This window comes from Trichoderma atroviride, chromosome 1 (assembly GCF_020647795.1).
Source record: "Trichoderma atroviride chromosome 1, complete sequence".
In the NCBI taxonomy this organism is placed as follows: Eukaryota; Fungi; Ascomycota; class Sordariomycetes; order Hypocreales; family Hypocreaceae; genus Trichoderma; species Trichoderma atroviride.
This window is the reverse complement of record NC_089400.1, coordinates 1,719,659-1,734,364: the sequence shown is the minus strand read 5'-3', so window position 1 is coordinate 1,734,364 and position 14,706 is coordinate 1,719,659. Positions and strand designations below refer to the sequence as shown.

General features: G+C 49.6%; 3 protein-coding genes across 3 annotated transcripts; all 3 read left to right on the top strand.

The window, feature by feature from the left end:
- Positions 1-7,045: 7,045 nt before the first annotated feature.
- TrAtP1_000661 (uncharacterized protein) lies at positions 7,046-9,552 on the top strand. The gene is made up of 2 exons (XM_066110678.1): positions 7,046-8,664; positions 8,776-9,552. The coding sequence occupies exons 1-2, from the start codon at positions 7,365-7,367 to the stop codon at positions 9,195-9,197; spliced, it is 1,722 nt and encodes a 573-aa protein (XP_065966751.1). The 5' UTR covers positions 7,046-7,364; the 3' UTR covers positions 9,198-9,552.
- Positions 9,553-9,875: 323 nt separating this feature from the next.
- TrAtP1_000660 (uncharacterized protein) lies at positions 9,876-11,475 on the top strand (the record flags this gene model as incomplete). Its single annotated transcript, XM_066110677.1, has 2 exons — positions 9,876-10,076; positions 10,156-11,475. 2 exons carry the CDS (start codon positions 9,876-9,878, stop codon positions 11,473-11,475), a joined length of 1,521 nt encoding a protein of 506 aa, XP_065966750.1.
- A 112-nt stretch (positions 11,476-11,587) lies between these two features.
- On the top strand, positions 11,588-11,746 carry TrAtP1_000659 (uncharacterized protein; the record flags this gene model as incomplete). Its single annotated transcript, XM_066110676.1, has 1 exon — positions 11,588-11,746. The coding sequence occupies one exon, from the start codon at positions 11,588-11,590 to the stop codon at positions 11,744-11,746; it is 159 nt and encodes a 52-aa protein (XP_065966749.1).
- Between the last annotated feature and the right edge of the window lie 2,960 nt (positions 11,747-14,706).

Genomic DNA, 14,706 nt, shown 5'->3' with positions numbered 1-14,706 from the left:
GTTGGTCTATATTTACATCACTTGATTATTAGATACACTCGAGAGTAACAGCAACAACACAGGTAGTAGAGGTAGCAGCAGGTAATAGCAGCCCGTGTTCCTGGGTAATAGAATTGGGGTACATGGTAACTTTTCCCTAAATCTCTTGAAGCTGCGCAGGTACTTGACATCATGTCAAACATGTAGGTACAGATAACGAACCTACAACCCATAGTACTACCCCCGCCAACGCCCTACCACGCAATTACAATCGACTTTCTCCTGGCCTTGCCATGCACTAATGACGGACTAGACGGTCTCTTAGTTATGGTATGCAAATTCAGCAAAGTCATCTTAGAACCAACATGCACACACTACCACATGGCTGGAGCTACAGGCTCAATAGAATCATGGAAAGAATAATTGACAGTCATTCAAAGTAGAATAGTCTAGAAAGTTGGACGATATGATGAACATATATACATGGTGAAATTGACTGGGGCGTGGAACGCGTGACTAGGTGCCGAGTCAAAGAGGCTCCCTTTGATGGGAAGGACAATAAAGAATATACAGCCACTGTACCCCCTTAGTTTAGATGGAGAGAATCAAGCCTTTTGATCCCACCCCCCGCGTGTCCTACGTTTTGATATCGTAGACCACGCTCCGGGACCGGCCTCCGATCCCCTTGACCTCTCCTTGTTCTACCACACGCCCTATAAAGCTTACCTACCTAGTGAACGACATAAAATGTAAATAATTTAAACTACAAAGTCGATGATGTTCCAGGGGGCTTTTTTAATGTAGATGTTGAAAGAGTAAAGGCTTTGTTTATTTATATATCCCTAAAGTAACAAGATATAACTGTGGGTTTTGATCTGCGTGCGATATACCTGATAGGCATGTCAACTATTCAACTAAATACGCTCCATTCCAGTTTGCAAAAGATAAGCTTTGAAAAAAAATACCACTAGTACCTTACATGTGTACCTAATATCGCTCGGTTAGAATGAAATTATTTTAACCAACTATTAGACAGGAAACAGACCAAGACGAGTATTCCATGATTTAACAGCACTGAACAGAGAAGCATGGCCAACGTGGACACGAGAATCAACTCTGTGGAGTCTGTCCTCAAGAACATTCAACAAACCATCTCTCAGATGCAGGAGGACCACAATGGCATGAAAGAAAATATTGACCGCTTAGGATCGATGGCCACACCACACGTCCCAAGCCACCATGCCGTGCCAACCCCAGTATATACGTTTGTACCTGTACCTACACATGAGTTTGCACTTTCGTTCGTCGCCAGATTGGTGGAATAACAGAAGATTCGGCCCGTATTGATGGCTCAAGCGTTGAGGGATGGGTCTACAGATGGTAGGTAGTATTGAATAGTACGATGCTGAATACACGTGGTTGGCCGCAGAGAATTATAGTGCTTAGGTATGGCATTTTGGCTGCCAAGCCAAGCCAGTAGTTGCAAATAGCCTTGTTCTCCTTTGGGTGAATGGAGTTTGCCGTCTTTCAGCAGCTTGCCTTGGAACTTGGTTTCGAAATGGCTGTGGCACATGGTCTGCAGAATGATCATATTGCCAATAATACTTTTCAATCCTATCGCTGTTTTGATCTGTTGGCGTGTGCTTGGGGGAAACGGGAAGATGCTCGAGTATTAGTTGGTCCATTGTCTGACCAAGTTATTGGCCATGGACAATGGCATGGACAAAATTAAAAAAAAAAGGAAAAAAAATTATCGCGGAAATATCCAAGACAAGCGATACCAGTTCGGGAGGATGGGCGTAGCCGCCTTTACTTCCCTTGATTATTTGTCTGATAAAGATGATCGTCTGATGATATACATACATAGATGGGTCTCTAGTATCTTTGGCTCAAACATTCAACGTAAGCTGCAGTAGCAGTTAAAAAGCTATAAACAAAGGAGCCTCAAGTTATCTTCGATACGACTATAGACGTTTGACCAAGCTAGGCAGGCAGTTGATAAGCACGGAAGCGAAGTGCTTGCCTTATAAAGGCACATTACGAGTAGACTAAAAGGAAGTGCGGCAGGCATCGTGACGCTAAAGCTGGGATCAACGAAAATGAACGGCGCTGATCAATTCCAAACTTCCTAATTCGGGGTCTCTTTGATCTTCACGCCTAGACTGGGCTGATTACTAAAGCCACGGCTATTATTAGATGCTCACTATCCGACAAACAGCAGTCATCTCACGGGCATTTTACTCCGTATATGCGCCAAAAAAACAAAATTTACGTCTTCTCTCTGCCGTAAATATGTGCGTGGAAGTTGTAACTTAAATGTATGCAAGTAACTTATCGGCGTATCTGTTCATGGGCATGTTTTGTCTGAATGGGGACGGCATGCTTCGATTTGTAAAAGGTGCTACTTGCGTGTTTCCATAAGAGGCAAAAAAAGTTTTGCTCTTCCCCCGGCCCGTTTTGCCAGTCCATCTTTGAGACCATAAAGGCAGGCATAAGATGACATCTGGATCCTGTATAATCTACGTACGCAATGAATTTTCTCACGTCAATATGCTCAAGACTGTCGTTTGCGCACCAAGTAGGCAAATTCACTATAGGAGCTCGTGGTATATATTCCTTGGCGGGATATGTCTCTCTTATAGGCGCGCGCGATCCGCTGTCACTCTATACTCGACAACGGTATACGATATGCGAATACCCTCGTTGTCAGTTACCCAGAAATAACAACCCAGCGCGCACGTGTGGACTCTTGGCGCCCTCTACGGCGCCTAATAGTCAGGGGAAGCTCAAGCGTGGGGCTCAATTGTCTGCTATACTCGTATGAGCAATGACATTCTCTCACCGGATTCCAAGACCAGGGGAAGAGGGGAGGAAAATGAATGGAAGTAATTGCGGGGGCTCAATATTACTCCCGCATGCATGCCCCAACGCTGATTAGTAGTAGTAGCACTACTATCGGCCATCTACCTATACGAAAATGAGTAAAAGGCAAAGTCCGCCTGCTGTACGACAGTCATGGAAGGGCCTCATTTACCTTGGCCCCCCCTTATCGTGTTCGAGTTTAATGGTGTTATATGAAGTAGGCGATACTAGTACGTACACCGCTTCGTTCGGCTATTCCCCCCCGTCTGATTTTGACTCCATCTAAAGTTCTAGATGTGAGAAGAAGAAAGAAGAGAACGGCAATCTGCCCGAGACTATCGCCTGATATACGGATGGGTGGTGCCGCACTGAAACCTCGAATAGGCCAGAAGGGATTGTATGGGACCATGGCCTTTTTTTGTACAACTGCGGAACGCCAGATGCACTACTCCGCACTTTTGTGTAATGGGCATATTTGAAATAGTGCTTGGCAGAATAATCTTGGCGAGAAGCTTGATGGGTGGGTAGAGCTGATTGTCTCTTCGTGAATTTTAGTTGTTAGACATATGGAAAAATGCATGTGATTACGTATTTGTATTTGACATGTCCAAATCGATTTTTCGATTCAACATATCTTGTCTAACCACAAGTTACCATGAACTCACTTGTATCTCTCTTTCCATGTGCATGTAATAGCGAGAGTACGAGTGTGATGAACTCCTTGACCTCTATTTACTGTTTACCCTGGACTGTTTCTAAAGTAGCCCGTTTGCCCAGCGGCGGCTTATTGCATGTACTCTTGCTACAGTAATACGCTTGCTAATACGCTCGTATGCTTAATGCTTAACACATGTAGTTCTACTAGTGCTAATGGTACATGCCAATAGTGGAAAAAGGGAAAAAAAGGAAAGAGTTTGCCGGCCCGCAGCCCCTGGTCCAGATCTTGCCATCAAATGATTCTCACACAGGCTTTTCGGCCCATGACTTGAACAGCAGGTACAGCATTCTGACAAAACCAACCTCAAGTAAGCCTCAAGCCAACCTTGGAGTCTCTCTACTCGGCCAAAGCAGCCAATCGGCAAGGGCGTTGCGACCACTCAGCGCTAGTGCGTTTCAAAGGCATGCCGTTCCCACCCCTTGTCATGTAAGTTTTGGGGGCACGGCAGTTTTTTTTCCAGTCTTTTTTCTCGTCTTGAATAGGAGGACAGGCTATTATTATGGGGAGTACAGTACAGTACAGTACAGGAGATGGCAAGACTAAAAGATGTCTAAAATGGACGAGTCAAAGGCGAGAGGCGAGTAAACGCGCGTTAGTACATGCCGTTACGGGGACTGCATTGCTCCGAAGCCGTCTGGTGTTGATGCCTATGCTGAGGAGGCTTTGAGAATGTGACTGAAAGGGGATGGCGAGGAGCAGTGAATAGGGGAACAAACATGACCTGTCGACAGAATACGTGAATATGCAGGACTGCCTGTATTTACTATACGACTACCAGGAGGCTCATCGTATCATCACCAATACAGCATGTGAGCGCTGCCAGCAGTAAGCATCGCAAGTGCCCACGTCTCCGCGTTTCCGATAGAACCCCCCTTGTCCAATGGGTGGCGTGTGAAGGAATCCACCCTGGCAGAGTCGGATTCGGGGTATCTCGCCTTTGTCACACCCGCAAGCGCGCAGTATCTAATATCACATAGTCGTATTGATAGCTACAGGAATGCGTCTTCAGGTACAACTGCATGTACGCTCGAAACTGGCTGGACTAGGCCGGAAGCATGCCCGAGCCTGCTGTTAGTGTCTGCCCTAGCCGCGACCCCTATCAAAGTTGAAAGAAGAAGGGCTACGCGGTGTAGCCTCGGAACAAACGTCGTACGGGGCATCCTATGCAAAAAAAACAGGCTGATGGGTGATGGATGGACGGGTGGGCCCCCCTATCCATGCTCGGTCTAGGCCACAGAATGTCGCTCAGGGCCAGGGGATGGCGATGGATTCGGCTATCACCACCGATGGCTTGTTGCTCTGCTCTGCTCGATTCCATCGATCCGTAATTTCAGCAGAATCAGTTGGCGCCGAGCGAGATTGATTGGCCCTGTCACCACGACTTCTGGAAGCTGTGGACCGATGCGTGATTACTGGCAGGCAGACTTATGGGAACGACTCCATTCTTTTCCCCCCATCGATCGAGACCATGTATCACATATACCATACAGTATGTCGTGAACATGGCCGACACCGAAGAAGAGTTTTTTTCTTGTCTTTTTTGGAGAAGAACAAGAAAAGGGGGTGGAAACACGGAACACGGCACACAGCAACGGATAGCAGCTGAAAGAGAAGAAGAAAGAAAGAAAGAAAGAAAGAAAGAAAGAGGTGGACATGCACTATACTAAGCTTTCAGGTTTTCTGATGCAAGGGGCCAACACAGCTGAGTAGAGTTTTTGCTTTTGCTGCAGCCACTCTAATAGTCGGCTGCAGCAAACAAACAGAAACAAGTCAGTAACCAACAGCAACTCGCTGATAAGGAGGGAAGCACTGCTTGTATGTGCTACTGCACGCTCAAGTGGTGGGATGCGTGTATTTGGTGCAGTCAATGGCCCCTTCAGCCCAGCAGACGTCCAGTAAGATTGGCGCGATGCAACTTCGGATCCCGGTCAGGCGGCCAAGCAAACACTTTGTTTCAGATCTACGGCTTTAGCGCCAGCCACGCAAGAAACGTGGCCGGCCGCCATACAATCTGTGCGGGAGCGGGATATGGGCTGGAATTCCGGAAAGGGTGTTTACAGCACTTGCAGTATGCACCAAGTAATATACTGTACAGGCGACAAGGCAACGAGGGCAAAGGGGATTGGGGCAAGATGCAGGCAGAGCAAGAGGGCGGGACACTCCCGCAGCCTGGCAAACGGTTTTTGATGCCTAATTTTAACATTTCGGTGCTACTATCGTACTTGTGCTCCAAAGTAGTAAGCGCACGGTGGGCTCGGTCGGAACGGAAGTCTGGAGTAGATGACAGATGACAAGCCAAGAAGTGGGAATCCAGCACGATGGATATGGATGGGCGTTGGGACGAAAAGAGGTGACCTTGTGCATCACCTTGTACAGGTACCGCAGTCCCACGGCCAGCGGCATTTCTGGCGGCGGCAATGCGCGGTGGGCGGGTAGCAGGTACTTGCAGGCCACTGTGCAGCCGTTGAAACAAGCCGCGGGCCTTGGGGCTCCCCGCCGCCACGCCGGCTGGTTATGCCCCGTCGCGGCTTAGGGCCTGGGAGGACTGACGCCAATGCAGGAACAGAAAACTTTGTAGGCAGAGCCGCGTTAGCTGATGAGAAAGGAGCAAGGGGTTTGTTTCTCTGTGTTTTGCTACCGGCTGCGATTGATATTGACTTTTGGTGTGCTTACGGATGCCCATCACTTGGTGTGTGGAATATCACTTGCTCTGCACATGTGTGGCTTGTGTTCTCCGAGATGGGCAGTTACTTGGCTGAACAAGACTGACTGACTGACTGAATGAATGAATGCATGTGTCTCCCAAGTGTAACTCTGCAGGACTTTTTGCTTGTGCGCTCACATTCACCTCAGCGTGTCTGAAAGAGAGGGGTAAACAGAGCGTATTCGTGTACTGATACATTAGTGTCTGGCTGTTTGTTAGCATTCATTCACTCGGATGCACGATTCATTTTCCGCATGCCGGCATTGTGGCTGCAAGTTGCCTGAGGTATTCACAGCCGTCTTTTCCACCTCTGCTTCTTCTAGCTGGCCGTGGCAAGTGTGATGACTTGGGCAGTGCCTATTTGGGAGCAATATAATTGCACCAATCCTGTTTTATTGTTTTTAATCTATTTCTCATTTACGCATGGATCCCAGCACAGGGCCCAACCTGGCTCTCTGCCTCCTGGACAGCTCCCTCTGCTGTTGGCAGTCCCTCACCCAAGTACAGGTACCTGCGTGTGCTGGTGGCATGCCCGGCTCGCTGGCGCCAGGGGCTCTCAGGGACATGGGCGCCGCATTCTGTGCATCCACCCACCACAAGCGCTGGCCACAAGCGGCATTCGCAGGGTCCCCCCTGTCCATGCCTGTTCAGGAACCTGGACAGGCACAGGCAAGGCACGAACTCCTTCGACCCCACCCGTATACCCTCAATCGTCCATATCCAAGATGCCTCACCTTCTCTCCCTGTCGCTTACTTTTTTTTTCTTATATATCTCCAAGGCCGCCGGGTCCTTTTCCAGTCTCTTCTTCTTTTCCTTCTCCAGGCCGCTTCATCTTTCAAGTTGCTGGGCACTTCCTCTCCTTTAAGCATTTTCGATACATTGCATTCTTTTTCTTCTTTTACGTTCTTTGTATCATCCATTCTTTCACCACGAACGACATTCGACATTCCTTCGTGGCTCACATATAACATACACATTCTTTTCAAAGGTGGCCAGGTATCACCGTTGCATTTATTTACAACCGTCCTAGCGACCATCTCAAACCGCTCGTCGAAAGCATCTCTCGATTCTGCATCCTACAAACCGTCTTCTCTTCCAACATGAAGTTCTCTACTCTCGCGGGCGCTGCCGCCCTGACTGGCGCTGCCATGGCTGCCAAGGACAGCCGAACCTTTGCTGTTCTGCGATTCACCAACAAGGGCTTGGTCACCACTCGTGCTGATCCCATTGTCCAGCCCGGCGGTCCTTCTGGACACGTCCACAACGTCCTCGGAGGCAGCAACTTTGGCTTCTCCTCCACCGGCCAGGACCTGCTCAAGTCCAACTGCAGTACCGCTCTGGTCAAGGGTGACTTCTCCAACTACTGGTACCCGACTCTGTACTTCAATGACCCCAAGACCGGTCTCCTGGAGTCTGTCGACGTCTACTACACCAACGTCTACTACTTCTTCGAGGCCACCAACGACGACATCAAGGCCTTCCCCACGGGCCTGCAGATGGTCTCTGGCAATGCCATGACCCGTGTCGCCCCGTCTGGCGGCGGTGGCTCTCAGCTGGACCCCTCCAAGGGCCCTGTCCAGCCGATCCAGTTCACCTGCCCTCGATCCTCCTACAACCCTCCCTCCTATCCCGCCGGATCTGACGGTTCCAAGGCTGGCATGGTCGACCCCAACAACCAGGGCGCTGGAGCTGGTTTCCCCGACGTCAACTGCGACGGCCTGTACTCTCCTCTCCGTCTGGACATTCACTTCCCCTCCTGCTACAACCCCGCCGCCGGCCTGACCAACTACAAGACCAACACTGCTTTCCCCACCGATGCTGGAAATGGCAAGGCCGACTGCCCTGCTGGCTGGATTCACACTCCTCACATCTTCTTCGAGGCCTACATGGACACCCAGCCCTTTGCCAGCCGCTGGACCCCCAACCAGGGCACCCAGCCTTTCGTCTTCTCCAACGGTGACGTTACTGGCTACAGTGGCCACGCCGACTTCATGGCTGCCTGGGATGAGGATGTCCTCCAGCACATCATCGACACTTGTGATGCCGGTGACTCTGGTATGGACCAGTGCCCTGACCTGCCCTACGGCCTGAACAGCGGCGAATGCACCATTCCTCCTCTGGTCAACGAGGTCATCACCGGCAACCTCACTGCTCTGCCTGGTAACAACCCCCTCAGCGGCTTCACCTTTGGTAACGAGGCTCCCGCCATGGGCTCTGGTTCTTCCACCTCCACCTCCACCAATAATGCTTCCTCTGGTTCCTCCTCTGGCTCTTCTGGCGCTACCGGTTCCAAGCCTGCAAGCTCTTCCAAGCCTGCTGCTGCTGCTACCAGCAACGTCGTCAACGCCGCCCAGCCTGTCTCTTCCTCCAAGGCTGCTGCTGGCGCTGGCTCCAAGACCAGTGAGTCCAACCCTCCTGCTACTTCCCTGCCTGCTGCTGGCGGTGCCGCCGCCGGCAGTGGCGAGCAGTGCAGTGCCGCCAACGTCCACACCGTTACTGAGACCCTTACAGTCACTGCTGGCTCTGCCCCTACTGCCACTTCCGTTGCTACCAAGGGTAACTCTGCTGCCGTCGGTGGATACACCTACGCCGGCTGCTACCAGGACAACATTGGCCGTGTTCTGACCGGTGATATCCTGCCTAACCTTGGCCCCATGACCAACGAGAAGTGCGTTGCCAACTGCGTCAAGAAGGGCTTCTCTGTTGCCGCTACCGAGTACGGTGGCCAGTGCTACTGTGGCAACGAGCTCGTCGGCTCTTCCAAGCTCGCCGAGTCTCAGTGCGCCACCGCTTGCGAGGGTGCCGCCAGCGAGGTTTGCGGTGGAAGCTGGGCCATCAGCGTCTACAGCAAGACCGGCTCCGTCAGCCTGACCGCTGCCAAGTCTCGCCGCGCTGAGCAGCACGCCCACCGTCACCGCGCCCGCCGCGTCTAAGGTGTTTTTTGCGCTATCTTGGCACATTTAGGATTCTAGGATTTATATGAGCCGAGTGCTCTGGAGTATTTTGAGCATTGCATAGGTGAAATTTCCGTGGATTTATGGTAGCGGGATCTTTGGGTAAAGGTACCGAGTCAGCAGCGGGAATGATATCTGTTGAACTCGGGGTGATTGTTGGATACTTCGATTCTCACGTGTGTATTTTTGGTAACATATTTTACGTTTCTTGGTTTCCCTTGTATCTGTCAGATCAGTCAAGGGGCCTCCCGCGAGGGAATTTTCAAGCATTTATCAATCGAGGTCTATGAATGACTGGGTCTTATAGAGTCTAAATAAAAAGTTTATGAGCGAGTTTAACAAGTAAATATGAGGTGATTTGATAAGACCAGTGCCCAGAGCAGGCATTGGAGGTGAATATTTGCGAGTGTTGAGTGTGTAAGTGCCCGTGTAAGTGCCCGTGTAAGTGCCCGTGTAAGTGTAAATGGAGCTAGTGCGTGTATGTTGACTCTCAGGTTATCGGATGGCGGCTGAACTTCGGCTAATTCCATATTTTCATTCTCTCACAACAAGCTCTCCCATCTCACGGCAATATTTTATTTTTCACTTTATACTTCTTTTTCAAACCTCTTCTCAATCTATATCTTACATTGATTACTAGATATAATTCCTGATACAATGTCTCTTTACCACGAGGCAGCAGAAATCCTGTCTTCGTCATCAAACTCCAGCGGAAGCTTGAAATCGCGAGTGTTTGGCAAAAAGAATGGCAAAGCGCCACCGGGACAGCTATATGCTCTCGTGCTAGAGAGTGCAAAATGGAGTCTGGTATTGAAGGAGGTTATTGAAAAGACTGAGCTTTTAAAGTTGGAGCGAAAGGTAATATGAGTTTCTGTATAATACCGCAGAGTGAGCCTGTGAGTGCTGACTCTTTTCTTCTTACCGTTTCATCATGTAGCTCACGCCTACGTTAGCTTTACTGCTGGTACATGATTTACTGCTCGCGAAGAAAGGGATTGCGCTGCCGCAAAGCCATGGACTGAGGGCATGCATTGAGCGTCACAAGGGACGGCTGAGTTCAGAACTGACGCTGGCGAGGCTAAGAAGAAAGGCCCCGACAATAGACGCTTTGAGAGAACAGGTTGAAAGAGCGGCTGCTGGAGAAGAAGCCAATTACCCGCGGTGGGTGCGTGTCAACGCCCTCAAGAGCAGCGTGGAAGAGCAGCTGGAGACGACCTTTTCAAAACACACCAGAGCCGAGAGCATACAGGACATTGTTACAAAGTCTGGCAGGCATATTTACATTGACCCTCATGTGCCGAATCTGCTTGCTATTTCTGCGGGGATGGAGTTTGCAAAGGTGGAAGCGTACACGTCGGGGAAGATTATTCTACAAGACAAGGCGTCATGCTTCCCGGCCTATCTGCTGGATCCACGGTCTGAGGATGGAGATGTCATCGACGCCTGTTCGGCCCCGGGAAACAAGACTACGCATCTGGCTGCCATTATTCACCAACATCGGCCTGGGTTTGAAGATGCGCCGCAGACGATTTATGCGTTTGAGAAGGATTCGAGAAGAGCCCAGACGCTGGAGAAGATGGTCAAGATTGCGGGATCAAAGGACGTTACGCGCATAGGATTTGGGCAGGATTTTCTGCAGGTCGACCCCATGGCTGAAAACTACAAGGATGTGGGAGCTCTACTGCTGGATCCGAGCTGTTCGGGCAGTGGCATCGTAGGTCGCGATTCGATGCCCGAGTTACACCTCCCCGATCCGCTGGCAGATGGCCGTGGCGGTGGCAAGGGAAAGCCGAGCGCAGCTAATGCGAATAAGAAGAAGAGGAGCCACGATGAAATCGAACAAGGTGCGCAGAACGTTTTGGTGGATGACGACGGAAATGAGACGGTCGTCAAGTCGGAAAAGGATCTGGAAGCTCGCCTTGAGGCTCTGTCTGCCTTTCAACTGACGCTGCTGCAACATGCGTTCCGCTTCCCTCGAGCTAAAAAGATTACTTACTCTACATGCTCAATTCACTCACAAGAGAATGAAAGAGTAGTCATTCGAGCCCTGGCATCGGACATTGCCAAAGCGAAAGGATGGCGCATCTTACGGCGAGAAGACCAGGTAAGCGGAATGAGAGACTGGCCCGTCCGGGGAGTGGTCGAGGCCGCGGAGGGCGACGAGATTGTTGCCGACGCATGCATACGGTCGTATAAGGGGGGATGGCAGAGGGGTGATGGGCTTCTTTGTTGCCGGGTTTGTGCGGGATTCGACTGACGGCAATGACAACGATGCATTGGAGGTTTCTGTTGACGCCGACGGGGATAATGAGGGGGAGGGTCCATATCTCCGCGACGATGATGGGCGGATTTTGCGGGATGTTGTTGGGATGCCGGTGCTCAAGTCCACGGGGGTGGCTGTTTCGCTCCGTGGAGTGGATGAAGGGAAGGGGGATGAGGAAGAAGGTGAAGGTGAGGAGGAAGAGGATGCATCGTCGGATTCTGGATCAGGCAGTGAGGACGAATGGGGAGGCATTAGCGATGCGTAACTTGCAAAAGAGAGGTTGATAATACCCGTCCGCACTTTATACAGGCTACGTTGCATTAGACACTTTTGGTTTTTGTTTAGTTGTCTCTATAGAGTAACGGCGCTTTTGCGAAGACGGGATGTCCTTGACAGCAGGCAGGCTAACTGATACCTGTACTATTGGAACTTGTGAAATTGTTATTAGAAGTGAGGTTCATTTTGCCTATTTACTTCAAGCAGGAATGTTATACGCTAGCGTATTTTGGTAATGTAGTCGTCATTTAGAAGCAGCCATAACTCGATATGAATGATGCCATTCAATAGTCCAACAAAACTATAGCCAAGGCAAACATCACGGGCCCTGCGTCGAACGGACCCTCGGGCGAAAGTGAAGTGAATCCCGACCGTCTTGATTCTACAATGATACTTGCATATGCCTATGCCGTCTTACCTAGGCTCACCGACTCCATGTGATTTGATGTACACCGTAGATGCTGCTGATACCTCGCTTCTAGCGATATTTTCGTATTTGGACAAGTTGGTATTTAAATCTGGATTGGCAGATGACACGCAAAACGATAGAATCAGAAATCACAAGCCATTGATTGAGAGAAAATCCTACACTTGGCGGCGTCTAATTGGCGCGGCGTTCAGAGTCTCAACATATTTGTAGAATAAGAAACAGAAACTGTTGAATGTCATCAACTCTAGCAAAAAAAAAAAACACGAGCCTCGGCACAGCCTGTGATTTTTGTTCTTCTAGAACAAAGCCATGCTCCTGCTCCGGTGTGGAATTTTTTAAGCTCATGGGACGGGGGTGGCGTGTTTAATTGGACCACTTGAGCGAGACGAATGTGAGCAAAAAAAAATGATGCCGTAGTGGATAATACGAGAAAGTCTCGGTGAAACTGACGTTTGGCAGTCCCACAGTGAGGCGAGACTCGGCCGAGAAAGAAAGAAAAAATCACAAGCTAAGGTGTGTTTCACATGGGAAACAGAGACAAAGATTTCCTCTTCTCGGTAGAAGCCGAGAAAAAAAAATAAGAAAGTAAAAAAGCCAAGCAAATTGGCGTCGGGCCGGCTTTTCTGTATAGGCCTATCTAGAAGACAGATCTGGCGGCAGCCAAAAAGTGGATTTGGATTTTTATTTAAAAAAAAATTCTTTTATTTCTCGAAAGGCAGCAATGCGTCTGCCTTGTATATCTCGCGGTTGGCCGATCTGTGCCTCGGCACGTTTGGCTGTCAGACTATCGAAGCACGGACATGGCCGTGCCAGTATTGGGCATTGGGCATTTTAATTCGGATGTGGGCCGCTTTATATACTTGTGCTTGTTTGTTTCCCTTTATTCTATGGATCCCGTATCCATAAGGTACTGCTAACGGGTCCCGGGTTACAAGGTTGCATCAGCCCACAACTGCGGTGGCCCCCTTATCAAACATCAAATGTACAAGTCATCGTGGCATGACTAATTTGGTTGTGATTGAATTAGTCTGATTATATTTTGAATCCCGACGTATTCAGCATTTATAATGATTTTTTTTTGTGGACTTGTACAGTAAGAAAGACTTTGGCGGTGGTGGAATGTATTGCTTGCTGTCAGCATATTTTGAGGCTCAAGACTGCCTGAATCACCAAAACGTGGCTTGCGGTTTCAGCCTTAATTTTCAAAGAGAGCGGCAGCCATTGTACAACTGCCGTCTGCGTGCATGATGTAGCGTCGTTTTTTTGTTTGCGAGCGTGTTGCCAAAAGTAGAAGCCAGGTTTAGTTCAGAAGGAACCCAGGGTCAGACTTGTTACGAGTAGGCTATTAATACTATTACTTACTATATGTGTTTCCTTTTTTTGCCCTGTATTCTCCTCTTGAGTAAGCCACCAGCCAAGAAAAGCCAAACACCCATCGTGTGAATGCATGCTATTGCCTAAATGGGCGAGTGACCGCCAAGCTCCAAAAAAAATACTCCGTAGCTTGGCAGAGGGGTGTGAGTCTGCAAGTCGGTGGGCAGTCAAAAAGAAGGCGGGCGGAAATAGAGAAGAAGGAAAATAATAAAAATCAGACAAATAAAAATGGAATAAAAAAAATAAAGCGAGCCTGGAAATAATAAAGGAGACGGCCCCACAAAAGAATTACGGTTTTGCCCAGATCTCCACGTGCTAAACAGCATCTGAGCTACTCCACTGGTACTAGCGCCACGAGCGAAGCGGGCCTCTCTTCTCTAGAGGTGCAAAACTCCATGGACTTTCCGAGGTAATATTTCCTTTTGCTGCGAATCTTCTTGATGCTTCTTCATCCTCGGAATTCCGCCCTAATGGGGCCAGGGACAACGATGACGAATCATCCAGGGCGCCTATTATCTGCTTGACGGAGAATATTGATATATTCTGTGACACTGGAGATTTGGCTTACTGCCCGTTCTCCGTTCACGTTTGCGGCGTGCGGTGGGTTGGGTGAATGTGCCCGTTGGTTGAGGCGGAGGGACGGCGATGGGGGGGGCTCCGGCATCCCGTGAGAGGAGATCAAACAGAGTTCTATATGACTAATTCATATAATGGAAGCCTACGTAATGAGGGCGTTGGGAGACTACGCTACGCAACACCTAGGTTCAATGCAATGGCAACAGCCGCTGGCCTTGAAGAGGGGAGCTGAGATTACAATAGGCACAGCTCTCTTCCTCGAATAGAATGGCAATCTGTTACGCTCTTCCGGTTGGTCAAGTGCCTACTGTATAAGCTTTTGAGTAACGCGGGCATGCCACAGCCGCATGACAAGCAGCTGTAAGACGGGCGCTCACATGGCGGCTATCTGGTTTCTTCATCCGAAAGATCTAAATGATTACCCGGCGACGGGAAGCCATTGCTATCCCCGCCCGTTCGCACGCGCTTGCTCCCGGCCTTGTGGAATACTGGAAATAGCTTCTGTTTGGATAGATTACAAATGGCGCCGAAATCTATTGAAAAGGAACATGGCACAAAGGGCCAAGACG

Bases quoted from the DNA above. Each gene is read 5' to 3' on its own strand.
- TrAtP1_000661 (XM_066110678.1), top strand. From the start codon at position 7,365: ATGAAGTTCTCTACTCTCGCGGGCGCTGCCGCCCTGACTGGCGCTGCC. The intron at 8,665-8,775 runs GTGAGTCCAACC...AGACCCTTACAG, and splicing joins TGGCGCTGGCTCCAAGACCA to TCACTGCTGGCTCTGCCCCT.